This window comes from Cinclus cinclus, chromosome 24 (assembly GCF_963662255.1).
Source record: "Cinclus cinclus chromosome 24, bCinCin1.1, whole genome shotgun sequence".
In the NCBI taxonomy this organism is placed as follows: domain Eukaryota; kingdom Metazoa; phylum Chordata; class Aves; order Passeriformes; family Cinclidae; genus Cinclus; species Cinclus cinclus.
The window spans coordinates 5,590,110-5,615,973 of NC_085069.1; the positions used below are offsets into that span (position 1 = coordinate 5,590,110).

Genomic DNA, 25,864 nt, shown 5'->3' on the forward strand with positions numbered 1-25,864 from the left:
GGACATGGCACCTCCCGCTCCCCACCCCCTCAGCCCGCCGCCATCTTGGCGCCTCCTCGGCGCGGGGCCGGAGCGGGCTCGGCCGGCCGCGGCGGAGCGAACCACCGCGGGGGAGGGCGGGGGGGAGGAGGGACCGAACCACCGCGGCGGGGTGGGGGGCGGGCGGGCAGGGCCGGCGAGGGGAAAGCTTAACGGACCGGGACTGCCGGGGCCGGGCAGTACCACTGCGGGAAACGGGGGGGGGTGGGGGGGGCGAGCCGGGCCGGGCGGAACCATGCGGAGGCGCTGGTAGGGGGGCGCGGGGAGGGGGTCGGTCGGGTCCGCCATGGCCGCGAACTGCGCGGGGGCCGCGGGGACGGCGGCGGGAGCTGTGGCCGCGGTGGGCTCGGCTCTTAGCGCCAGCAAAACCAAGACCAAGAAGAAACACTTCGTGTGCCAGAAGGTGAAGCTGTTCCGGGCCTCGGAGCCGCTGCTCAGCGTCCTTATGTGGGGGGCGAACCACACGGTGAGAGCGGGCGGCGCGCCCCCCCCCCTCCCCCAACCCCAGCCCCTCAGAGCCGGGAGCGGGGCCTCGTCCCCCTCAGACCCCCGGGACCGGGACCTCATCCCCCTCACAGCCCCCGGGAATGGGGCCTCGTCCCCCTCATTCCCGGCCCTGCCCCTCAACCATGCCCGACCCCCTCAGATCGGACCTTTCCCCGCTCCCCTCAGGCTGGGCCTTTTCCCTCCTTTCCAAAGCAGCTTCCCCGCCACACACACACCCTCATCCCCGCTGAATCCCAGCCTTCCTTCCCTCTCCATCCCCTCCCTGCTCCAGCCCCTCCCTGGGCTCTGTGGTCCCTTTCTTCTGGCTCTGTGTCCCCAGGCAGTTTGGGGACCCCACACGTCTCTGTGTCCCCACACACCCACCCCTGGCACCTTTTCCAGCGCCTTTTTCCCGGGACTTGGCAGGGGGAACGATCCCTTTTTGTTTGGTGCTGCTGTGACATAAACCCCTTCTGGCACTGGGGGGACCCTGAGGACACGAATTTGGCACCCCCAGGGAGGGATTCCCCTGTGCATCACTTGGACAATGTGTCTCCCATCTCCATCCCCCAAAAATGAGGGGTTTGGCTCTTTTAGTCCTCTTGGCCTCAGTTCCTCTGGGACCAGGTTGTGAGAGGGTCCCTTGGGAATGTCTGTGCTGGCTCAGCTCTGATCCACCTCCTTTGGGAATTCCTCAGAACATCCCTGTGTTTTCTCTGGAAACTTCTCCCCATTTTATGATGGCAGGCACAAGGATTGATCCTTGGATGTACTGGGTGCTGTTCTTGGTGGCCAAAGAACGCAGAAGCCTCAACCCTTCCCCGGTTAATCCACTTTTAGGGCTCAGACACACCTATTTCTCCAGTGGATTAGTGGATGTTTCCTAGAGAGTGAAAGGGATTCGGATTCATTTTTTTTTCCAAAACAAGTAACACACCAAGAATTAAAAAAAAAAAAAAATCCTCCTTGCATTCCTGGCCTGGCTGGCTGGAGTGAAAGCTTCCAAATGTGCTTCAGCACCGTGCTGGCTTTGAGGCAAAGGATGTTCCAAGTGCTTCCAGCCTTGCCCAGGAAGCAGGATAATGAGTTTAATCAGCCTTTGATCAGTGGTGCCATTAAGCAGCCCTGAAGAAATGAAAATTGTGGGATTTTTCCGATTTTCGGCCTCATAGGCACGGTTGTTGTTTGCTGGCAATTGGCCTTTTTTTTATTATTATTTTTTTGTGTGTTTTTCTTCGTCGTAGCTGTCTAGGCAGTAAGAGCCTGGCAGGAATTTGAGGCCCTGGATCAGGACAGAGTAACTTTGGGAGCACTTGGCTGTGAGATATTTGGGCAAAGGGAGGAAGGCGAGCTGACACTAAGCTGGTAATGAGATTATGGATGTGTATTAGGGAAAAATTGCTGCCAGGACGGAACAGAGGGGCTGGGAAAGGAGGTGAGAAAAGTTCAGCTGTGACCTCCTGACCTTTGGAAAGGCGTTTAGGATTTCCCAATAAATCCCTCCACCTCCCTGCCACATTGGGGTGAGGGCTTGGTGACTCCCTTGACTCACCACGAGCAGCTGCTGCTCCTCCTGGGCTGTGGCTGGGAGATGATCCCGGTGCCCTGCTTAGGTGGGAATTGGAATTACATGCCTCCCGCTGATGGGTTTTTTGGGAATACCTTTAAGCTTTGTGGAAATCTTTTGTGGGGTTGTTTAATATTTGGCTGAGTTGGACAAGGAGGGGTGAGTGGGGAGGCTCTGGGCCGTGTCCATGGAGTTCTGCCCTGGCATCCTTGCACTGGGAGGAGGGGAAAACAGCTCTCAGCACAAGCCCGGGGCTGTGCCAGGAAGATCCTGTCAGAATTGCTTGGATCTGGGATGAACTTTTTCACTGACAAATCAAACAAACAACCATTTTATGCAACGCGCTTCAGAAATCCCCGTGGGTCTGTTCTCCCAGTCTGGAACAGCCTTGAAGAGGCTGCTGAGCACAGGCTGGGCTGGCTCTGGAGAGCAGCAGGAGCTGATTTCTGGAACAGCAGTGTGGGGTGTTTAAATAAAGGGTCCTGCTGCTCCCCAGCCAGGATTGGGATCAGGATTGGGGTGGGGCCGGTGCGAGCACGGCCAAACGGGGGTGGTATGAGTCAAACAATTTGAATTTTGGGCCAGAAAACCATGGAGAGGAGGGGAGAACTTCGTGTGAAAGTTGAGCCACCGAGGCTCAGCCTCGATTTCTGAGTTTTCTGTCAGACCCCGAAGCCAGCAGCCCTGGGGGTGGTTCCTGAGGAAGCTTCTCCTGCTGTTGTGGTGCTGGGAGGGGAGCTGCTGCTCCTGGGGGTTGGGCCCGTGTGGGGTGCTCCAGGTGTGGTTTCCACGCCCTGGATGGATCCTCGTGCACGGGATGGGGAAGCTGGGACGGTCCCGGAATGGAGCAGCCACCTCCCAGAGAGATGAACAGAGCCTGGTGTGGTGCTCTGGGAACCATGGAAACAGTTGTAAGGTGCTGCTGATGGGAGGCTCCGGGATCCCAGGGTTTGATCCCAGGTTTTGAGAACCCACATTGTGCATCTGTGTCTGCAGGGCTGTGGTTCCTCAGCTGGAAGAGATTCCCCGGGCTGCTGGCAGGAGGGGAAAGGCACAAACATCTTGTTTTTGTGGGAATGAGATCTGTTGGCTGCACGGATTTTACCCGAGGTGGTTCCAGAGGCTCCAGTTCCTGGCTGGAGCAGCAGCCATCTCCCAGCCCTCAGCACGGAGCACAGCTCGTTAGTATTCCAGGGAAACAGCAGAGCTGGGAATGGCAGCACAGCACTCCCTGCTCCACAGCCTTGCCTTCGGTGCTGCCAGAGCAGCATCTGCCACAGATCAAACACCCAGATCCCAGAAATTGCTGCTGGCACGGTGGGAACAGCCTGGATCTGTCCCTCCCAGCCCCGGCTCTAATTGACCTCTGGAGAGAGCAGCATGTGGCCATGGCTGTGCCAGCCCCTGGAATGAGAGAGGGGCTGGCTCCCAACCTGCTCACCCAGGGGCTCCTGTTCAAATCCAAACTCCAGGAGCCTTTTCCTGCCCAAATCCCCCTTCCAGGAGCCTTTTCCTGCCCAAATCCCCCTTCCAGGAGCCTTTTCCTGCCCGAATCCCCCTTCCAGGAGCCTTTTCCTGCCCGAATCCCCCTTCCAGGAGCCTTTTCCTGCCCGAATCCCCCTTCCAGGAGCCTTTTCCTGCCCGAATCCCCCTTCCAGGAGCCTTTTCCTGCCCGAATCCCCCTTCCAGGAGCCTTTTCCTGCCCGAATCCCCCTTCCAGGAGCCTTTTCCTGCCCAAATCCCCCTTCCAGGAGCCTTTTCCTGCCCGAATCCCTCTTCCAGGAGCCTTTTCCTACCCAAGTCCCCCTTCCAGGAGCCCTTTTCATTTTTGGGATAGAAAACAGGGATTTCCCAGGTGGTTCAGCAAGGAGAGCAGGGCTCATTTCCCTGCTCATTTCTGCTGGCTGCCATGGCTGTGGCTTGGTTGTCGAATATTCCAATATTCCCATATTCCCATTCCTCACCTTTTTTTGGACCAAGGGAAGCATCAGCCCTGCCCAGCTGTGAGAGGACTGGGAGCATGGATGTATCCAAGTGACCCTGAGGCTGACAGGACTGGGGACAGCAGGGTGGCACTGCCTGACCCCTGTGATGCAGCCAGGAGTCCTTTCCAAGTATTTTTTTTTTTTTTCTGGAATAGGTGGGTTTGCTGTCACCAGGGGATGCTTTTTGTTTTTCTTTTCCATTTTAAAGTGTCCCCAGAGGAATTATTGACTACAAGATTCACTCTTGCTCGTGTTGCATGGGGGGGTTGTTAGTGTGGGTACTGATTAATCATGCTCTAATTCATGGAAAACAGGGTTTTTTCCTCAAACCATCACCCAGTTGCTTCTCTGTGCTAAGCAGCAGTGAAAGTTTTGCAGCAGCTGTGGGCTTGTCTCTGTGCTAAAGTGATTTTCCCATGTGTCTTTTACCTCCTTCCCCAGAGCATAATGAAGTTTAACTAATACTCACCAAGATGCCTGATTGGAAGTCTTTGAGGGGAACAAAGTATCTTTATTCTCCTGAGCAAATTCCTGTGGCAGAGAATCCCGGAGAGTGGGCTCACACACTCCATCAGCTGCATCTTGTTAGTAAACAAATCACATTTTCCCATCAATTTACTAATGCTAATTGCCACTTTGAGGCTACAGTCAGGTTTTGAAACAAAATTATGCCTGGCCCGTTCATCCCAACAGCTGTCCCTGAATGACACAGAATATTGATGTGGCTTTTATTGGGAAAGGAGTTTGGTGGTGAAGAGAAATCATCAACCCAGAGTGCAGAGTGGTGCTGCTGAGGAATTCCAGTGACCAGGAAGTAAAAGCTCGACAGAGAAAGAGGGAGGAGGTGTTTCTGCAGCCCTGTAAAGCTGAGTTGTGCTGAGGATGAAGGGTCTGGGCAGTGGAAGAGGTTTTCCCTCCCTCACCTCGTGCTCTTGATCCCTGATCCCTGCTGGCATCCAGCTTTTGTCTCTGCACCCTTGGGGTTGGGAAGCTTTGATCCCTCTGTCCTTGTGGGGTGGCTCTGGTCACTGCCTCACCTTCTGGGGAATTGCTGCTTTGTTCTCAGGATGTGGCAAAAGCAGGGAAAAATGAGAAGGGGCTGTGATTGAAATGCTGAGAGTCCTGGGGATGTCTGGACTGAAATGCTGAGAGTCCTGGGGATGTCTGGACTGAAATGCTGAGAGTCCTGGGGATGTCTGGACTGAAATGCTGAGAGTCCTGGGGATGTCTGGATTGAAATGCTGAGAGTCCTGGGGATGTCTGGACTGAAATGCTGAGAGTCCTGGGGATGTCTGGACTGAAATGCTGAGAGTCCTGGGGATGTCTGGATTGAAATGCTGAGAGTCCTGGGGATGTCTGGACTGAAATGCTGAGAGCCCCCAGGAGTGTCCGAGCCCCTCTGGGGCTCTGCTGTGCTGCTCCCACTGTGTCTGACCTAGGAGGGACAGGACCCAAATGCAGGTGGCACAGACAAAAAAAAAAAAAAACCAAAAAGCACTTTTTGATGGTGCTCTCGGTTCCTCTGAGGTCTGTGCTGGGGAGATGGAGAGCTCTGGGCAGGAGGGGACTGGGCAAAAACGGGCTCGTTTTCCAGCACATTCCAGGGCAGTCTGGGCCACAAAGTGAAATGGGTTTGAGGGCAGATTGGGGCTAGAAAGTAAAGTGGGTTTGAGAGCAAATGAGGGCTAGAAGATGAAGTCGATTTGAGAGCAGCTCAGGGCTAAAAAGCTGAAGCCTTACAGGAACCCAGCATCGCTCCGGGCGTGGCTGCAGATCCCCGGGCTCCAGAGGAGCAGTTCTGTGCCCCCTTGGGGGACCTCAGTGGCAGAGGTGTGGCACCACCCCGGGCACAGCCTGCTGATCCTGTGCCTTACAGTGGCTGTGAGCCCAAAACAGCCCGTGAGGGTTCGGCTGTGTGCTCCTGGTGCTGCTGCACCTCTGGCCCTGCCTCCTCCAGAACCACACCCAGCATCTCTCTGGTACCCACACAGGTCCTGGTCCAGGCAGATTTCCTCCTCTTATTAGGGACAGAGCCCTGGGAATGAGCACCTGTCTGCTGTGACCTTGCCTCCTGGAGCATAAACACCCCAGACACTCACACTCACACTCTGCTATATTTAATCTGCTGCTCCACGCCTCTCCCGGGGGAGAAGGTGAGAGAGCAAACATGTGCCAGGCGTTTGTCACTTTGCTCCCTCCCTGAGGCTGCTCAGATTCCCCTGGGATGAGCCTGAGGAGAGAATCCCTCTGGAGAGGTGAGAGGTGCTGCTGGCCAGCCTTTCCTTTGGGCTAGGACTCCTCGAGTGTCAGGATCTGGATAATCCTTGGGAAGGGGGCTGCGTGCTGAGGGTTGTGCTGTGAGAAGGAAGAGGTTGGGATATCCCTTTCCCGAGGTTTGTGGGGGCTTTTTGTGTCTCTCCCTTGGGAAAGTGTCAGGCATGGGTGTTGTTGTGGGAGCACACCGTGCTTAAACAGCAAAAAAAAAAAAAATAAGAAAGAAACAACGTAGTAAGAAAACTAAATTAAAATGCATGTTTCGTTCTAGACTGGTGCCAGGAGCAGAGGCCCCAGTGACCACTGCCCCAGAGCTGCCCTGGGGAGGGGCAGGTGGGCAGTGCTGGGTCTGGAAATGACCACTCCAGCCCTTCATCCAGGTCTTGGTGCCCAGCACATCCCCCTTCCTTCTGCAGAGCTCCATCTCTGCTCCTTCCAGGATTCTTCCAGAGCCAGAAACCGAAATCCAGCCCTTCATCCAGGTCTTGGTGCCCAGCACACCCTCCTCCCTTCTCTGTCTCCTCCAGAGTCAGATCCCAAACCTTCCAGCAAGCTCTGCTGGAAGGGAGGGGGGAAAGTCTTCCACAGGGAGCATTTTTTGAGCCGTTTTATCTTACAAGGAGCGGTGACACCTCAGAAACGAGCCAGAGGTATCCCGGTGCACCATTTCTGCCACTCAGGAGCTTCACGACATGTGCCACACTCGCTTTGAAGTTTGTGCCGTGGCAGAAACGAGGGCACCCGGCGAGGCCTCAGAACATTTGTGTCTGAATTGCTGCCAGCGAGGAGGCAGCTTCGGAATCGCTGTTCCCTCTCAGCCGTCAGCACCCTTCCTCCGCTCGGCAAGGAGCTGATAATGGCTTGTTTGTGCCTTCCCCAGGGCGGGAGGAGGGCTGGGAGCAGGCTGGGATGGGAGCAGGCGTGTGGCAGGAGCTGTCAGGCTTCCCCTCCTGGTAGACAGCAATAATTAGTGGCTGGAGGCAGCGCCTCTGTCTCGGTGCAGAATGAGTTGTTTTCTCCTCGCCCTGAGGGGAAATCTCTGCGTGGGACTCTGATGCAGCTCTGTGCAGTGGCTGCGAGCTGGGAGATCCCTTCCTCACCTGGGGTCTGTTCCCTTTTCCCTCCCCTCTGGCTCAAGGGTGATCCCTTCCTCACCTGGGGTCTGTTCCCTTTTTCCCTCCCCTCTAGCTCAAGGGTGATCCCTTCCTCACCTGGGGTCTGTTCCCTTTTCCCTCCCCCCTGGCTCAAGGGTGATCCCTTCCTCACCTGGGGTCTGTTCCCTTTTTCCCTCCCCTCTAGCTCAAGGGTGATCCCTTCCTCACCTGGGGTCTGTTCCCTTTTCCCTCCCCCCTGGCTCATGGCAGGATTGAGCTGAACCCAAGGGAAGGGTGTCGACTTCTCCCTGCTGGGCCTTGCTGGGTGTGTGCCATGATTTATTTATTTATTTATTTATTCATTCATTCATCTGTGCTGCGTTTTCCATACATCCCAGAGGGTTTGTAGCAGTGCTGGGATGCCTTGGGCTGGATACCTAGAACAGAGACTAGACAGAGTTAGAGAATAAAGTGGGTGTTTATTAAAGGTACACCCTGGGCAGTGCAGGAGCCTGGTAGAGGTTACAATTGAGATGTGCTCACAAGGGTTTTTTTGGCAGATATAAGTTTAGTTTGCTTGCATATAAGGGGTTAATTGTCCAATTACAGCTTCAGGTAAAGAAGTCACAGTCCCCCGGTTTGCTCCCCCCATTCACTTTTGTTTACACTTTTCATGCCTGAGGCTGTGATGATGTCCCAGGTTCTCAGTCCAGGGTTGTTTTGTCTGACCAAACTGCAGAGAGCTCGCTAACACTACATGGAGCTCAGAGTTCCACACTGATCCAGTACAGCATCTGAAAAACACAAAAGCTAAAACTTGAGGCATCAGCTGGGTGCTGCTGGGAGAGGAGTGCAGGGCAGGGCTTTGCAGAGCTCCATCTCTGCTCCCTCCAGGAGCTTCACTTCCCGCTGGTATCTGCTGTGTGGGATGGCTGGCTCTGAAAATAGCCACCTTCCCTCCTGGCACTGGGATGTGTCTTTCTTCCCAGTCTGACGTCTGTTAAATCTGGTCTGGTTTTTCGTGGTAACGATGGAGAAAGGGTGGGATAAACATGGGCTGCGTGGAATTAGCTCACGGCACGTCCCCAGGGATGTGGCAGCAGTTTGGGCAGTGCTCTGTGTCCTGCTGCATGCAGGGAATGGGGAATCCCAGAGCTGGATTCCTTTCCTGAGCCTGGCCCCTGCTCCCAGCCTGCAGGGAAGTTTTCCAGCAGCTTTCCCAGTGCGCTGGGAGTCACTTGACCTGCTGGAGGTTTTGGTGCTGGGAACAGCCCCCAGAGCCGACTGGGAGCCAAACCCTGCTGTTGCCAGCCTTGTGTGCCTCCCTCTCCAGCACTACCTGCTTGGCACAGCAGTCATGGGAACAGAGCTGGAATGGAATTACTTCCTAAATCCAGGCTGTGAACAGGAGTTCAGTGAGATGGGGCTCTGGAGAGTCCCTGGGAGGGGCTGTCCTCAGAAAAGGCAGCTCAGAAACCTCCTGACCTGCTCTTGTTTCTGGCACAGCTTTCCAGTCAGTGACTGGAGCAGGGCAGCCAGACACAGTCCAGAGCTGGATCTTTATTATTATTATTATTATTACTATTATTATGTTATTATTATTAATGCTGGCACTGCTGGGTGCTGCAGCACGAGCCTGCCTTTACAATAGTAACTGAACATTCATTCTTCTGCTTCCCCATGGTCCTGTGGCTGCCACGCATGACTAAGGAGCAGAAACAATCTAGTGAGTGACTCATCCCTCCAGAGAAGGTGGGCTGGGAACAACAGGAGACAGCCAGCATGGAAACAGCATCCACGGGGAGCTGGGCTGGGCTGCACCAAAGCCTTTGGTCATCCTGCTCTGTAGCAGGAAGAATTAAGGTTGGAACATTTTCTCAGCGAGGTGGTTAAGTTAAAACCTAAAATCTGCTGGATTGTGGCCCCCGGGTTTGTCTGGGCTCTCAGCTGTGTGTTGGATGGTCGGTGGAAGGGGAAAGCTTGTCTCAGGAGGATTCACATAGTGGAACAAGGCGCTGCTGGAGCTGTCACCACAGTGTTGCCTGATGGGTCCTGGTGCCCCAAACCCATCTCCTGGGGTGTTTGGCATCCCTGCAAGTCCCCAGGGCAGCGGGGCCTGGGGTTTGAGTGTCCCTTTGCTTTCTCTTGCAGATCAATGAGCTCAGCAATGTTCCCGTCCCTGTCATGTTAATGCCCGATGACTTTAAAGCCTACAGTAAGATTAAGGTGGACAATCATCTATTCAACAAGTAAGTAGGAGCTTCCCAACCTCTCTGTGGTCAGAGCTCTGTGCTCTGAGGCAAGCTGGCCTTGGGGAGGCCTTCTGGGTTGTTCCCATTTTTCCTGCCAGGGGGATGTGGTGTGGCTGGACACGAGCCCCTGCCCTGTGCCGTGCCCAGACCCCTGGCCAGGCCATGGTGGGCTCAGTCTGTCACTGCAATGCTCTGTGGTGACTGGTTTCCATCCTTTGAGGGATTGAACTGTTCACGGGAGGCAGCTCTGCAGCTGTGATGTGCTTATGGAGTCTATCTGTAGTTATCCCTGTCTCCTTTTCCCAAAAAAATCCATTTTTGGAAAGCTGTTTTGAAGTCGTGGTTGTGGCTGATGCTCAGAGCTGCATTTTCCACCCCAGCTCTGCAGGGCTGCAGTGCTCCCTGATGAATCCTTTGTTTTCCCCAAGTTTCACAGGGATCAGCTTTGCAGAGTGGGAGGAGATTGGGAAGTTTGTGTCCCCTGGCACATCCAACGTGCAGGATCTGCTCCTGCCCTTCTCCCCCGGAGATCTGGGCTCCCCACGTGTCACTGCCAGCGTCTCTCATTGACAAGGAGCTGCCAAATCCTCCCACTGTGGCCAAGCAGGACCCAACTCTGCTTCTCCCCCCCGGGCAGGATCAGGGCTGTGGGAGGAGCAGATGCAGCTCCCTCAGTGACAGGGAATGCTGTCATTGTCCCCTGTGCTGTGCCTGGGGCAGCCTGGCAGCAGAGCCAGGCTGGAGCTGTTCCCTGGGTGCTCTGGGATCCTGTCCTGGGTGCTGTGGGATCCCTGGATGCTGTGGGGTTCTCTCTCTCCTGGGTGCTGTGGCTGAGCTGGTTCTTGGGGCCTTGACCTTTCTTGTGCTGAGTAACGTGATGGGGTCTGAGCCCAGAGCCCACCCCCTCTGCTCCTGCAGCTCTTCCTGGTGTGCAGGGACAGTGGTGACAGTGTGACAATGCCCAGGAGGGCACAGGCAGCAGTGGTTCCCTCAGACCCAGCCCCTGTGGCCAGGATTGTTCTGGCAGCTGCACAGTCTCCATCATCTCCATCCCATCCCACCCCTGTCCTTGAGGATCCAGGAATTCCCTGACACAGATGGATTTTGTGGGCATCCAAAGGAAGGAGCTGCCCTGCCCGGGGGTCAGCGGGGCTGGGATGTCCTGGGGACCTGGCAGGGAGGTGGGGTCAGGGTGGGACTGGCTTGCACTGCTGAGCACTGCTCACACCTCCTCTGTGCCCTGCCCCAGGGAGAACCTGCCCAGCCGTTTCAAATTCAAGGAGTATTGTCCACTGGTGTTCCGGAACCTCCGGGAGAGATTTGGCATCGATGACCAGGACTACCAGGTACCCTCTCTTCTCTTCCTAGCACAGGACAGCCACCCTGGCAGAGAAACCACCATGTAAACACTGCTGCCAGCAGCTTTTCTGGGGTTCTGATGAGGTTGGAGTGGTTCTACCATAACCACAGCAGTGGGGTGGATCCTGCTGTGGATACACCAGTAGGAGGAGAAGGTGATCCCTGCTCCCAAGGAATGAAATGGGGGCACAGGTGGCTGTGGACAGGCAAGAGCTGGAGGATAACAGTGATCCAGCATGGAATATCTGCAAGGAAAACAAGTCTGGCACGTTTGTACAGGTTCAGGTGAATCTGCTGATTTCAGCCAAGGGTGTGTTGTTGATTTGGGTGCTTCAAGGTGGTTTTTGCTTTGGGATACATCCCCTAATGCCAGAGGGGCTGATTTTCTTGGAGAGGAGTCTGCTGTTAGCAGTGCTGGGCTCAGCTCTGGGGACAGGGAGATGTCACAGCTCTGGCTGTAGCAGCAGGGCCACCCTTCCTCACCAGCTCCGAGCCCTGAATATGAGGAGCTGAGCAGGGGCAGCTGCTGGGACATCACGGGCAGCAGGGCCAGGGAGGCCGTGGTGGCCACGTGGCCCCGGGCAGGCCGGTGTCAGGGAGCTGGAGTGTCCCCAGCACGTGGTGACACTGCAGGCGAGGTGCCAGGGGCATCCCCTGGAGCACTCTGGCTGCAGAGGCACGTGGGGGAGTGCTGCAGGCTCCCTGCTCCCTCCAGTGCTCCCTGGAGCAAGGCTGGTCCCACACTGCTCCCCCTGTGTCCCTGTCACACCCCCTGTCCCCTAGGGACAGCCCTCCCCACGTGTGACCCACACTCAAAACCTGCTCTATCAGTTTACACTCCCCTGCTGTTCTAAGGGATTGCTTCCCCCATCTCCTGGCTGCTTTGGCTTTTTTTTTTTTAAAAAAGTGTCCAGCTGGAGCAGAAAACGTGAATTGAGCTAAATTGAGGTGGGTAAAATGTGATGGCTGGAGTGGGAGCGGAGTCAGGAATTTAACACCCCAACTGTGGGAGAGGTGGGAGTGACAGGAAGGGAGCAGAGGGATGAGAAGGGCTGGGAATGTGGTAATGCTCTGTGTGGTCACGATTTCTGCTTCCCAGCTCCAGAAGAAAAGCTCTGTGGTTTTGAGGTGAGGGCTGATTAAACTGCCTGGCACAGACCCCTTTGCAAATGTCAGCAAGCAGCAAAGGGGATTTTTCTGTTTGCCTTTATTTTCCTGACGTTCTGTAAAGCCTGTTGGCAGCTGCAGAGTTTTTCCCCTGCTTCATTAAAGTTTTAAAAGCTTTAAATGCTTCATTCTGAAAGGAAACCTCTCAGCTCACTTGCAACATGACTGGTAAATCTCTCTCTCAGAGCAGGCTCTGCTGCAGGCTCCCTCTGCTGCCAGAGCTGAGGGAGGGGGACACAGCAGTGCCACTGTCACCTAAAAATAATAAATAATCCAGCCTGAAACACAATGTCCAACCCAGAAATGCTGGGAAACTTGCTAAGGGTCATTGTTGGTGCTGCTGTGTTTCAAAGCCCTTCCTATCTGTGATAAGGAAACACTGGTTGATAAAATGACTTCTGAGCAGGTGGAGGGGACAGAAAGGGGACAGGTGAGAGCTTGGCCTAAGGTGTGAGCAGCAGTGGCTGGAACTGAGGGAGGAGCTCACAGCAGGCCCCCCTACCTGGGGAGAGGCAGCAGAACAAAGAGCTCGTGTTGTCCCTCAGGGAATTGATCCCTGCAGTTTTCCTGGGATTTTCCAGCCCCACTGCACTGTCTGGTTGCTAAGGGTGGAGACAGGGAACTAATGGCAGATGCTGCTGGTTGTCAGAAGAACAACCAAGCTATTTATACACATCTTGTAAGTCCAGGGGTAAGAATAGCAGAGCCTGAGGGTGGCTTTTGGGGCAGGATGACCTGTGAAGACTTTGGCCAGACTAAGCTGCTTTTTGATGGAAAAGCCATTTCAGTTGTTTTGGACTGTTTTTCCTTAAGCCTTAGAAATATCCTGGCCCTTCTTAAATGCCTGAGAGGAAATGCTGAGAATTATTGGCCTGTGTATCCTACATCTCTGAAAACCCTTCAGTAAAATATGCCTTCCAAAAACACACGCCAGCTGTTGGAGTAAAACCTGCCAGCGAATCACAGGGCCAGGTGGAAGCCCTAAAAACGTGTCCAGACTTTTAAACAATTGAGATTTACCTTCAGGAGTGACAAAGCTGGAGTTCACAGCCAGAGTGGGTACCCTGAGCTGGTCCTGAGGAGCTGGTCCTGCTTCCCAGAGCTGCTCAGGGGTTTCCTGTAGGGCTGGCCCTGCTTCCCAGAGCTGCTCAGGTCATTCCCATCCATACCTGAGCTCACCCTGTGGGGCTGGCCCTGCTTCCCAGAGCTGCTCAGGTCATTCCCAGCCATACCTGAGCTCACCCTGTGGGGCTGGCCCTGCTTCCCAGAGCTGCTCAGGTCATTCCCATCCATACCTGAGCTCATCCTGTGGGGCTGGCCCTGCTTCCCAGAGCTGCTCAGGTCATTCCCATCCATACCTGAGCTCACCTTGTGGAGCTGGCCCTGCTTCCCAGAGCTGCTCAGGTCATTCCCATCCATACCTGAGCTCACCCTGTGGGGCTGGCCCTGCTTCCCAGAGCTGCTCAGGTCATTCCCAGCCATACCTGAGCTCATCCTGTGGGGCTGGCCCTGCTTCCCAGAGCTGCTCAGGTCATTCCCATCCATACCTGAGCTCACCCTGTGGGGCTGGCCCTGCTTCCCAGGGCTGCTCAGGTCATTCCCATCCATACCTGAGCTCACCCTGTGGGGCTGGCCCTGCTTCCCAGAGCTGCTCAGGTCATTCCCATCCATACCTGAGCTCACCCTGTGGGGCTGGCCCTGCTTCCCAGAGCTGCTCAGGTCATTCCCATCCATACCTGAGCTCACCCTGTGGGGCTGGCCCTGCTTCCCAGAGCTGCTCAGGTCATTCCCATCCATACCTGAGCTCACCCTGTGGGGCTGGCCCTGCTTCCCAGAGCTGCTCAGGTCATTCCCATCCATACCTGAGCTCACCCTGTGGGGCTGGCCCTGCTTCCCAGAGCTGCTCAGGTCATTCCCAGCCATACCTGAGCTCACCCTGTGGGGCTGGCCCTGCTTCCCAGAGCTGCTCAGGTCATTCCCATCCATACCTGAGCTCACCCTGTGGGGCTGGCCCTGCTTCCCAGAGCTGCTCAGGTCATTCCCATCCATACCTGAGCTCACCCTGTGGGGCTGGCCCTGCTTCCCAGAGCTGCTCAGGTCATTCCCATCCATACCTGAGCTCACCCTGTGGGGCTGGCCCTGCTTCCCAGAGCTGCTCAGGTCATTCCCATCCATACCTGAGCTCACCCTGTGGGGCTGGCCCTGCTTCCCAGAGCTGCTCAGGTCATTCCCATCCATACCTGAGCTCACCCTGTGGGGCTGGCCCTGCTTCCCAGAGCTGCTCAGGTCATTCCCAGCCATACCTGAGCTCACCCTGTGGGGCTGGCCCTGCTTCCCAGAGCTGCTCAGGTCATTCCCATCCATACCTGAGCTCACCCTGTGGGGCTGGCCCTGCTTCCCAGAGCTGCTCAGGTCATTCCCATCCATACCTGAGCTCACCCTGTGGGGCTGGCCGTGCTGCTGAGGGCGGTGGCAGCTCGTGGCCCGTGCCCACGCCGTGTCTGTCCCCCAGAACTCGGTGACACGCAGTGCCCCGGTGAACAGCGACAGCCAGGGCCGCTGCGGCGCGCGCTTCCTCACCACCTACGACAGGAGGTTCGTCATCAAGGCCGTGTCCAGTGAGGATGTGGCAGAAATGCACAACATCCTCAAGAAGTACCACCAGGTACGGTGAGTCTGGAGCCCCCCGTGCACACCTGGGGATCTGCTGGGGGTCTGCAGCTTGGGTTCAAAGGTGGCGGGGCTTGCACGGAGGTTTTGGGGAGAGAAGCAGGGCCTTAGGGTCTGGGGGACAGAGATCTTGAGGGACAGAGATCTAAGGGTCAGAAATCTGCGGGACAGAGATCTGAGGGAGAAAGTCCGAGGGTCAGAAATCTGAGGGAGAAAAATCTGAGGGACAAGACAGAAATCTGAGGGACAACCCAGCAGCTGTTGGTGGTGCTGAGCCCCTTCCCAGCTCATCCCTGCTCTTGTATCAATAAATTGTGGATCCCTGGTAGCTAAGAGCTGCAAACAGGCTCCTCATGCATTGCCTCAGACTTTCCAGAGGGGCTGGGGGGGAGATGGGAAGTGAGGACAAATTGGAAATATCCCGGTCCATGTCCTGGTTCCAGCTCTGCAGGGGTTCTGAGCAGGGGAGATTTAACAGGCCCTGAGCTCCAGGCTCACTGAGGAACCACAAGAAGTGGAATTGGGCAGTGCCAGGGCACACCTGGCCTGTCACAGCAGGCTGGACACACACACCCAGAGTCACAGAATCCCAGGACTGGGCTGGAGGAACCCTGGAGATGTCCCAGATCCACACAAACACAGTCAAAAAACCCCAGAATTGAGATGGAACCATGGAGATCTCCCAGCTCCTCACACAGAGTCACAGAATCCCAGGACTGGGCTGGAAGAACCCCGGAGGTCTCCCAGCTCTATACACAGCTCTGTCCCTGTGTCCTGTCCCAGCTGGGTTGGTGACACAGCTCTGTCCCTGTCCTTGTCCCAGCTGGGACGGTGACACAGCTCTGTCCCTGTCCCAGCTGGGTTGGTGACAGCTCTGTCCCCGTCCCAGCTGGGTTGGTGACAGCTCTGTCCCTGTCCCAGCTGGGTTTTGGTGACACAGCTCTGTCCCTGTATCCTGTCCCAGCTGGGTTTTGGTGACACAGCTCTGTCCCTGTCCCAGCTGGGTTGGTGACAGCTCTGTCCCTGTCCCAGCTGGGTTTTGGTGACAGCTCTGTCCCTGTCCCAGCTGGGTTTTGGTGACACAGCTCTGTCCCCGTCCCAGCTGGGTTTTGGTGACACAGCTCTGTCCCTGTCCCAGCTGGGTTGGTGACAGCTCTGTCCCTCCCTGCTGTCCCCAGTTCATCGTGGAGTGCCATGGGAACACGCTGCTGCCGCAGTTCCTGGGCATGTACCGGCTCACCGTGGATGGTGTGGAGACCTACATGGTGGTCACCAGGAACGTGTTCAGCCACAGGCTGACCGTGCACAGGAAGTATGACCTCAAGGTGAGGCTCTGGGGGGGCTGGGGGCTCCTGCAGACCTCGGGGAGTTGGGCCTGGGTCCCCCCCCTTGGCTGGGTCCTGGCCTTTGGGGTTCGCTCCGGGATCGGGGTTTGGGGCTGCGGATGCGGGTTCTGTGTTTGTCCGTTCCCCCGTGCCAGGGCATCAGCAAAAGGGGGTTGAGCACTGATTTTTAAAATGTTTTCGTTGTTTTCCCGCATGGAGAAGTTAAATGGTGTCAGTGAATTAATTTGGAATATCACCCATAGTGCAATATTAATATTTTTTTGTTTGTTTTGCCTTCATTGTTTTGTTTTGTTGTTTTTCTGCATGGAGAAATTAAATGGTGTCAATAATTGGGAATATGACCCAGTACAGTAATAGTACTGTAAATATCAATAATACAGTATTGATATTTTTTATTTGTTTTGCTTTTTTTGTTCTGTTTCATTGTTTTCCTGCGTGGAGAAGTTAATAATTGGGAATATGACCCATAATACAGTATTAATACTTGGTTTTGTTTTACTTTCATTGTTTTATTTAATTGTTTTCTTGCATGGAGAAGCTAAATGGTGTCAATCAATTAATTTGGAATATGACCTATAGTGCAGTAATGATATTTTCTTTATTTGTTTTGCTTTCATTGTTTTCCTGCATGGAGAAACTAAGTGGTGTCAATAATTAGGAATATGACCCATACTGCAGTAATGACAATTTTTATTTTTGTTTTGCTTTCATTGTTTTCTTGCATGGATAAATTAAATTATGTCAACAAATTAATTTGGAATATGACCCATAGGGCAGTATTTTTTATTTGGTTTGCTTTCATTGTTTTCCTTTATGGAGAAATTAAGTGGTGTCAATGAATTCATTGGGGATGTGACCCATAATGTAGTAATGATATTTTCTTTATTTTTCTTTCTTTCTCAGGGCTCAACAGTATCCAGGGAAGCAAGTGACAAAGAGAAGGTGTGGAGCCATCCCTGGCTTCTCTCTCCTTTTCCCCTTCTCTCTCCTTTTTCCCCTTCTCTCTCCTTTTCCCCTTCTCTCTCCTTTTCCCCTTCTCTCTCCTTTTCCCCTTCTCTCTCCTTTTTCCCCTTCTCTCTCCTTTTCCCCTTCTCTCTCCTTTTCCCCTTCTCTCTCCTTTTTCCCCTTCTCTCTCCTTTTCCCCTTCTCTCTCCTTTTCCCCTTCTCTCTCCTTTTTCCCCTTCTCTCTCCTTTTTCCCCTTCTCTCTCCTTTTTCCCCTTCTCTCTCCTTTTCCCCTTCTCTCTCCTTTTCCCCCTCTCTCTCCTTTTTCCCCTTCTCTCTCCTTTTCCCTTTCCTTGTTGGAAACAGACAGGATCCACCTGAGTTCCCTTTCCCAAAGCGTGTGGAGCAGGGGAGGTGTCACAGGCCCTGGGTTGGTGCTGGCTCTGTCCCCTCTGTCCAGGAGCTGGTTCTGCTGCCCTGCTGTGCTGTGGTGGCACTGCCAGCACTGGGGGACACTCCCTGGGGACAATCCCAGCAGGACCAAGCCCCACCTTAGGGCAGTGCTGTCCCCACCTGAGCCAGCTCACAGGGACATTTTCCACCAGAGCAGCTCCTCTCAGATCCTTGGCACGTTCCTAAACCTGGCTTCTGGAGCCAGTGGGGGAATTCAGGACTGAGCCTCTTTCCCCTGGAAGACTTTTGTGATGCTGCCTTGAAAGCCCTGTGGAAATCACAGCAGTGGCTCGTGCTGTTCTGTGTTTTGTACATGGGATTTTCAGGTTTGGACTCTCTGCTCCAGCCTGCCCTGAAAGATCTCAGCCAGGAGCCAGGGAATCTCATTGCCCTGAATCCTGTGGCATTCCCAGGTGCCCACAAGTCCTTGGGCTGTTCATGTGAGCTCAGAGCCACCACATGCTCCTGTGTCACTGTAAATAATTGAAACCTTGAGGCACAAAGGGGCTCTCAGTTCTTCCACACCCCCAGAAGTCCCCAGGGCCTTCTGCAGGCAGATCCCTCAAAGATCAGTGGGATTAATTTTTTCCTCAATTTTTTTTTTTTCTCCCAAGACTTCACCCCTTACCCCACACAGTCAAAAGCCAAGAAAATGAATTTCTTTTTAATTCTGGGAGCTGCTTGGAGCATCCCTGGCCCAGCTGTGCAGTTTTTAAAGCTGACTTGCTCCATGTCTCCCTAGAGCTTCCTCATTTCTTCTACATCCCCAGAAATCTGCTCCAGGCAGATCCCTCAAAAACCATGGGTTGAATTTTTTCCTCAAACCTTTAGGGAGAAAAGTTTTTCTTTTTGTTTTTTTCCCAAGCCTTCACCCCTTTCCCCCCACACTCAGAAGCCAAGAAAATGAATTTCTTTAATTAATTTCTTTTCAATTCTGGGAGCTGCTTGGAGCATCCCTGGCCCAGCTGTGCAGTTTTTAAAGCTGACTTGCTCCATATTTCCCTGGAGCTTCCCTGCAGGTCCAGCTGAGCCCACGAATTCCCTGACAATTGCTGTGCTCTGCCTGATGCCATTCCCATCCTCAGTGGACTTCGGGCAGCCAAAAAGCCCAGACAGAGCAGAGACTGTTCTACCACAGCCTACTGCTGCTCCCTGGGGAATTTGACCACAGGCTTTCTGTTACAGGCCAAGGATCTCCCAACTTTCAAGGACAACGATTTCTTGAACGAGGGTCAGAAGCTGCACGTCGGAGAAGAGAGTAAAAAGAACTTCCTTGAGAAGCTGAAGCGGGACGTGGAGGTAATTTCCTTGGGGCCAGCTGTGCTCTGTCTCCTGTCACTGCAGGGCTGCAGCAGCGACTGCAGAGCTCCTTCCTGCAGCAGGCAGGCTCCTGAGGGCACTGAGCAGTGCAGCTGCTCTGGGGTCTCACTGGTTTAGTTCTGGCTCCAGTCCTGGCTTGGGGAGGCTCTGCAGGGCAGGGCTCAGCATTCCCAGCCCCGCCCTGCTCACTGCTGTCCCTCCCCAGTTCCTAGCCCAGCTGAAGATCATGGATTACAGCCTGCTGGTGGGCATCCACGACGTGGACAGGGCCGAGCAGGAGGAGATGGAGGTGGAGGAGCGGGCAGAGGATGAGGAGTGTGAGAACGACGGGCTGGGGGGGAACCCCATCTCCTCCTACGGGACCCCCCCCGACAGCCCCGGAAACCTCCTCAACTACCCCCGGTTCTTTGGGCCCGGGGAGTTCGACCCCTCCGTGGATGTGTACGCCATGAAAAGCCACGAGAGTGAGTGGGGGCAGCTGGGGAGATGTGGGGAGCTGTGGGGGACTGGGGAGGGGAGCTGAGGGGAGCTCTGGGGGAGCTGGGAAGGGCAGGGGAGATGTGGGGAGCTGGGGTGGGGAGCTCTGGGGGAGTTGTGGAGGGCAGGGGAGCTATGAGAGGAGCTGTGGAGGAAGGATGGAGGGCAGGAAAGGTGTCCCAGGCTCTGCAGGGTGTCAGGGCTGTCCCCCTGAGCAGGGAAGGTGTCCCAGGCTCTGCAGGGTGTCAGGGCTGTCCCCCTGAGCAGGGAAGGTGTCCCAGGCTCTGCAGGGTGTCAGGGCTGTCCCCCTACTTTGCTGGGCAGTCCCTTGTGGTGGCTGGAATGGGACGAGTGATGCTTGGAGAGGGTGGCACATTCAGAGAGCATCTGGTGGGCTGGTCCAGTCATCTCTGCCCTTCTGCAGCCTCCAGCTGCCTTTGCTTTCTCTGTGAATTTCCCCAAACCAGCCCTGCCTGGTGTTTCTGGAGAAGGGGGATGAAGCTGGGGGTGCCCAGGGGGTGGTTTTGGAGGTGGGGCTGCAGCTGACTGTGCCCAGGGTGTCTGAGCCCCTCTCGTGCCCACAGGTGCCCCCAGGAAGGAGGTTTATTTCATGGCCATCATCGACATCCTCACGCCCTACGACACCAAGAAGAAAGCTGCACACGCTGCCAAAACAGTGAAACACGGGGTGAGCCTGGCCTGGGGCAGGGGAGGGGTGGTGGCTCCTGGCACTGCTTTTCATGGGAATCCTGCAGTGCCTGTGCTCAGCACCTCCCTCGGTGTCTCCTCAGGGTGAGGTTTTCCCTCTGGTCCTTCGGGATAATTTGTATTTGCAGCCCAGTTTGGGAGGTGCTGGAGGGATGGACTGGCTGCAGGGTGACACCCCTGGGGTCAGTTCTGTGTCCTGGGTGACACCCTGGGGTCACTGCTGGGATCATCACTCAGGTGGAATCAGGGCATGGCTGAGGTTGACAAGGACCTTTCAGGAGGAGTGAGGCCAGGCAGCAGCACGGGGAGTTTGTGTGGGATCCTGAGCTGGGAGGGATCCCTGGGGCCATGGAGTGCAGCTCCTGGCCCTGCACAGAGCATTGGCCACACATTCCTGGAGCTCAGGCAGCCTTGGGGCCGTGACCATTCCCTGGGGAGCTGCTCCAGTGAAAAACCTTCTCCTGAGATCCATCCCAGCCCTCCCTGACTCAGCTCCCTGAGCTCTGCGGGCTCCTAAACCTGCGAGACACGAAGGAGCAAACTCTGTGCCTCCATCTCCAGCTGGGCACGGAGCTAAAATCATCTCCTTGGGGATCCCTCCAGACCTGTTGGAATTTTCCTTAGTCGTGGATCCCCCCCAGCAGAGGGGCTGTGTCCCTGTCCCTCCCTGCCCATGCTGTCCCCTCCCTGTCCCCTCCCTGTCCCCTCCCTGTCCCCTCCCTGACCCCTCCCTGTCCCTCCCTGCCCACGCTGACCCCTCCCTGTCCCCACCCTGTCCCCACCCTGTCCCCTCCCTGTCCCCACCCTGTCCCCACCCTGTCCCCTCCCTGCCCACGCTGACCCCTCCCTGTCCCCACCCTGTCCCCACCCTGTCCCCTCCCTGCCCACGCTGACCCCTCCCTGTCCCCTCCCTGTCCCCTCCCTGTCCCCTCCCTGTCCCCTCCCTGACCCCTCCCTGTCCCCTCCCTGTCCCCTCCCTGCCCACGCTGACCCCTCCCTGTCCCCTCCCTGTCCCCTCCCTGTCCCCTCCCTGTCCCCTCCCTGCCCACGCTGTCCCCTCCCTGTCCCCTCCCTGTCCCCTCCCTGTCCCCTCCCTGTCCCCTCCCTGCCCACGCTGACCCCGTGTCTCTCCGCAGGCCGGGGCTGAGATCTCCACCGTGAACCCCGAGCAGTACTCGAAGCGTTTCAACGAGTTCATCTCCAACATCCTGACATAGTGCTGCAGAGCCCGCAGCCAGGAGCAGGGAGCAGGGGGGCTCCTGCAGCCTGGCACCCCGCACAGGGGGCTCCTGGCACCCTGCCACCCTGCAGGGACACCGTGGGGCACGTGGGGGCACCGTGTGTGACAAAACTTCATCCTCATCCTCGCTGCACCCTCCCACTGCCCGCTGCACCCGGCTGCACCGGTGGGGTTTTTATGTTACAGAAGTGCCCAGATTTCAGATTTGAGGGCTTTTTCAAACAAGCCAAGTGCATTTGTTGCAGCACTGCTCTGCCCTGTGACGTTCTGTCCTCTCTGCTGAGGGGCTGTGACACGTGGCACTGTCCCCAAGGGGGTCACCTTCAGTGCGAGTGGAGCAGTGCCTGATTCACAAACCACTCCTTGTTGATTTTATTTTTTTTTTTTGTGTAGTTGTTGTTGTTTTATTGGACTGGCGTTGTCAGAAAAGACAAGCAAACCCCTTTTATTTCCCTCTCGGTAGGAATTGGAAGGAAAAATATAGCTCACCATTTCAAGGATGAAAAATATAACTCTGATAAAAGGAGGAGTTGCTGAACTTTAGGTAAATTCAGACTGGGACACTTTATATTTTTTGGTTAATTTAAGTAACAAAAAAAAAAAAGAAAAAAAACCGAACAAAACAAAAAAAAAACCCACCTTTTTTGTAACTGCACTTGATTTACAAGAAAGATGAGGGAAATGAACATCTACCAAAGATGATCTCTGAAAAAAAAAAACAAGCAAGGTGTAACTCCTAAAACCTAAAACCATCCAGTGTGAGAAGTGAGAGAGGCATTGACCAACCTCAGCTCATGATGTGCTCGGACCTGGGGTGATCTCAGTTGGTCAGAGTTGAAGAAGTTCCTAAAATTGAAGAGTTCCTAAAAAGAAAAGGAAAAAAAAAAAAAAAAACCATTTTAAGAAGGCATTTTTGTACCTGTAGATCCGGGATAAGATTTCTTTGGGCCATTTCCTCAGTCAGGAATGGACCTGAGGTCACCATCATATTCCTGCCAGTGTTAATTAGCTAATTCATTGTTCAGTCTTCCTTCCCCACCCCACCTGCAACAGGTACTTGAATCTGTGTCCTGACAGAGGCTGGTTTTTGTGTGGTTTTTGTTTTGTTTTTGTTTTTTTTTTTTATTGTTTGAAATGTGACTTGCACAGATGGAATTGGCCTGGCTGCCCCTGGGGAGTGCTGGGGCTGCTCCAAACCCTCTCTGAGCGACCCTCCAGGAGTGCAAACGCTTGAACTCTGGCACCAGATTTCTTTTCCAGCCCCACCCCGAAGGATTTTGGGACTGATTGGAGTGACTGAAATGTCCTGTTTTGTCTCCAGAACGCTTTTAACCCTTTCACAGCCAAGCTCGGCAAACTCGCTGTGGGTTTCATTAGCTCTGCTGCACAAGTTACAGAACTTTTGGTTCTTTGTTTTGGGATTTGTTTGTTGTTGTTTATTTCTTTTTTTTTTTTTTTAATTTCTCTTTTTAAGCAGCATTTAGAGTTTTGAACAAACCTCTTTGCAGTTGAAACATGTTGCTTAATCTGCCTTGGAACTGTTTTTCACACATGCCTTTGTTTGGGGAATAAGCTGTTGGGAATGTCTGTCCTGTGCTGTAACAGTTTTTTGCTGTGTGGAATTTTTGGTCCTTTTTCAGAGATAACTGGTGCTCATCACATCCTGGTAATTCCCCTAAATTAACCCTGGCTCTGGGCTGGATTCTGAATTTGGGGCTTGGGGGAGGTTTTGGTTTGGTTTTTTATTTCCTCTTCACCCCTTCCCCATTCCCCATTTTTGATGCGAATCCCCCCCCCTCCCCCCACCCAGGTCTCACCTTGGGAGGGGCAAAAATCGGAGCCCCCGAGAGTGCACTGTAAATAGAGTTTTGGAGAAATGGAAATTTAAGGGTCCTGATGGGATTTTAGGTCATTCCCTTTGGTGTGGGAGGCTGGAGTTGTCTCAAGGTGTGGAGCTGGAAAAGCCATGACCCAAATGCAGCTAAAAAAATATTAAAAAAAAAAAAAAAAAAAAACAACATAAAAAGGAGGGCATCATCAGCTTCATTTTATGGGCATTATATTTGTTGCTTCTCTTTTAATAAGCACTTAAGTTTACTGCTAATTAGGAATTAAATACCCATCACTTTTTATTCCTGACAGTTAAAAAAAAAAATTTCTGCATTGAATCTGCAACTTTGGCTTGGTAAGTTTGTCCTTCTCCTTTTGGGGAAAGTGGCTTGGAAGTTGTTTTATCTTGAAATCATCTATTAAAAAAAAAATAAATAAAGAGGAGACAAAGGGGGAAGGAAGATAGCAGGAGGTGGGTGAACACCACAAAGCAAAGAAAGGGGAGTGAAGATGGCAAAAATCTCCTTCATTGAATTCCAGAATAATGAATAAGGAATCAAATCAAAACCCAGGGAATTCCTGCAGAAATCCTTACAGAATTGTGACAAAAAGGGGAATATTTTCTTATTCCTGGGATTAAATGTGGCTGTTGCAGGTGACCTGGGGAGCCCCACAAAGATTCTTCCCTTCAGCACTGCCCCAGTTCTGCCCAGTTGCCATCTTAAAGTGTATTAAAGTGATTAAATGCAGTTTTCTCACCTGATGATGTATTACCCAGGTATGTAACTTTGTTTAACAGAGGTGTTTTTGTGTATTGTTTACATTTGGAGAAGTAGCATTACTTTAAAAATGCTAATTTTTTGTTTCTAGACAGTATTTTTGTTACCAGAACGAGAAGTGAAGCTGCAAATATTTGATTTGTTTTTAAAAGGGATTTTTTTCTGTTTGTTTTCTTTTTGTTTTGCTTTGGGTTTTTTTGTTTTTTTTTTTTTTTCTTTTAGATCTTGTTTTAGGTCACTTTTTTAACTCAAGTATTTAAAAAAAAAAAAGGAAAACCCAGCCCTTTCAATTCTGGTTTTGCAACTGCTTGTGCTAGTTTGTTGTCTGTTTCTGGTGTGGATTTAGTTCTAGTTTTGCTGAATGTAGATATCCCTGTCCTTAGCATGAACCCTACAGAAAACACACTTAACTGACAGGATTTGCAGCAGAATCCAGGATTTTTTTGGCCAAAAAAAAAAAAAGAAAAAAAGCAAAATTGGGTCCAGTGGAGTTGCAAATACTCAGTGAGCAGCATCTGCCCCCGTGCAGTGCCTGGGGCAGGAGGAGCTGCAGGATCCACATTCCTGAGGGACTCCCCCGATGTGCCAGGATGTGAAAAGCCCAAAGCTGCTCCGAGCTGGGCATTTGCACCTTCCCTGTGGGGACAGGGGACACGGAGCCAGCTTGGCTGCCAGAGTGCAATAAATCCACCCCAGAGCTGGCGTGGGGAGCTGCTGGTCCAGGGAACCCCAGGAGCTTCCCTGAGCTGGGGGAGCCTTGGGATGTGGGGAGCAGCCCCAGGAGTGCTTTGGGATTTGGGGAGCAGCTCCAGGAGTGCTTTGGGATTTGGGGAGCAGCCCCAGGAGTGCTTTGGGATTTGGGGGAGCAGCCCCAGGAGTGCTTTGGGATTTGGGGAACAGCCCCAGGAGTGCTTTGGGATTTGGGGAGCAGCTCCAGGAGTGCTTTGGGATTTGGGGAACAGCCCCAGGAGTGTTTTGGGATTTGGGGAACAGCCCCAGGAGTGCTTTGGGATTTGGGGAACAGCTCCAGGAGTGCTTTGGGATTTGGGGAGCAGCTCCAGGAGTGCTTTGGGATTTGGGGGAGCAGCCCCAGGAGTGCTTTGGGATTTGGGGGAGCAGCCCCAGGAGTGCTTTGGGATTTGGGGAACAGCCCCAGGAGTGCTTTGGGATTTGGGGAGCAGCTCCAGGAGTGCTTTGGGATTTGGGGAGCAGCTCCAGGAGTGCTTTGGGATTTGGGGAGCAGCCCCAGGAGTGCTTTGGGATTTGGGGAACAGCCCCAGGAGTGTTTTGGGATTTGGGGAACAGCCCCAGGAGTGTTTTGGGATTTGGGGAACAGCTCCAGGAGTGCTTTGGGATTTGGGGAGCAGCTCCAGGAGTGCTTTGGGATTTGGGGAACAGCCCCAGGAGTGCTTTGGGATTTGGGGAGCAGCTCCAGGAGTGTTTTGGGATTTGGGGAACAGCCCCAGGAGTGCTTTGGGATTTGGGGAGCAGCTCCAGGAGTGCTTTGGGATTTGGGGAGCAGCTCCAGGAGTGCTTTGGGATTTGGGGAGCAGCTCCAGGAGTACTTTGGGGTTTGGGGAGCAGACCCAGGCGTTCCTTCAGCCTCCTCCTCCTCTGTCTGACCTGCCTTTCATCCTGAGAGCCACAATCATGGAATTAATCTGGAATTCACCCCGTGGTGCTGCAGGGGGAGGCCACATTCCCACAGTCCCAGCTTGGAATCTGGATCAGCACAATCAGCAAAGGAAACTGAACCACTTTGAGTCTTATTTCCCTTTTGTTTCCCTTTTTTAATTTATTTTTTTATTTTTTTTGGGGGGGAGGGAATTCCTGCTTTCCTGAACTTCCCATGGGATCGGAGGATCCCCAGCCCGG

At 53.9% G+C, this 25,864-nt stretch overlaps 1 protein-coding gene across 2 annotated transcripts; it reads left to right on the forward strand.

Annotated features, from left to right (window-relative positions):
* The first annotated feature begins 325 nt into the window (after positions 1-325).
* Positions 326-24,945, forward strand: PIP4K2B (phosphatidylinositol-5-phosphate 4-kinase type 2 beta). 2 transcript variants are annotated; one of them, XM_062508299.1, is made up of 10 exons: positions 326-505; positions 9,597-9,694; positions 10,947-11,043; positions 14,736-14,888; positions 16,072-16,218; positions 17,143-17,181; positions 18,821-18,934; positions 19,161-19,419; positions 20,017-20,120; positions 21,277-24,945. In XM_062508299.1, exons 1-10 carry the CDS (start codon positions 326-328, stop codon positions 21,355-21,357), a joined length of 1,272 nt encoding a protein of 423 aa, XP_062364283.1. In that variant the 3' UTR covers positions 21,358-24,945. The 2 variants fall into 2 exon arrangements, with proteins under 2 accessions (XP_062364283.1, XP_062364284.1); XM_062508300.1 differs by lacking the exon at positions 326-505 and adding an exon at positions 7,184-7,243.
* Positions 24,946-25,864: the final 919 nt, after the last annotated feature.

Excerpts from the sequence above, each read along its gene's own strand:
- PIP4K2B (XM_062508299.1), top strand. The coding sequence starts at position 326 with ATGGCCGCGAACTGCGCGGGGGCCGCGGGGACGGCGGCGGGAGCTGTG. Across the intron at positions 11,044-14,735 it reads TCGATGACCAGGACTACCAG|AACTCGGTGACACGCAGTGC; the intron begins GTACCCTCTCTT and ends TCTGTCCCCCAG. Across the intron at positions 20,121-21,276 it reads CCAAAACAGTGAAACACGGG|GCCGGGGCTGAGATCTCCAC; the intron begins GTGAGCCTGGCC and ends GTCTCTCCGCAG.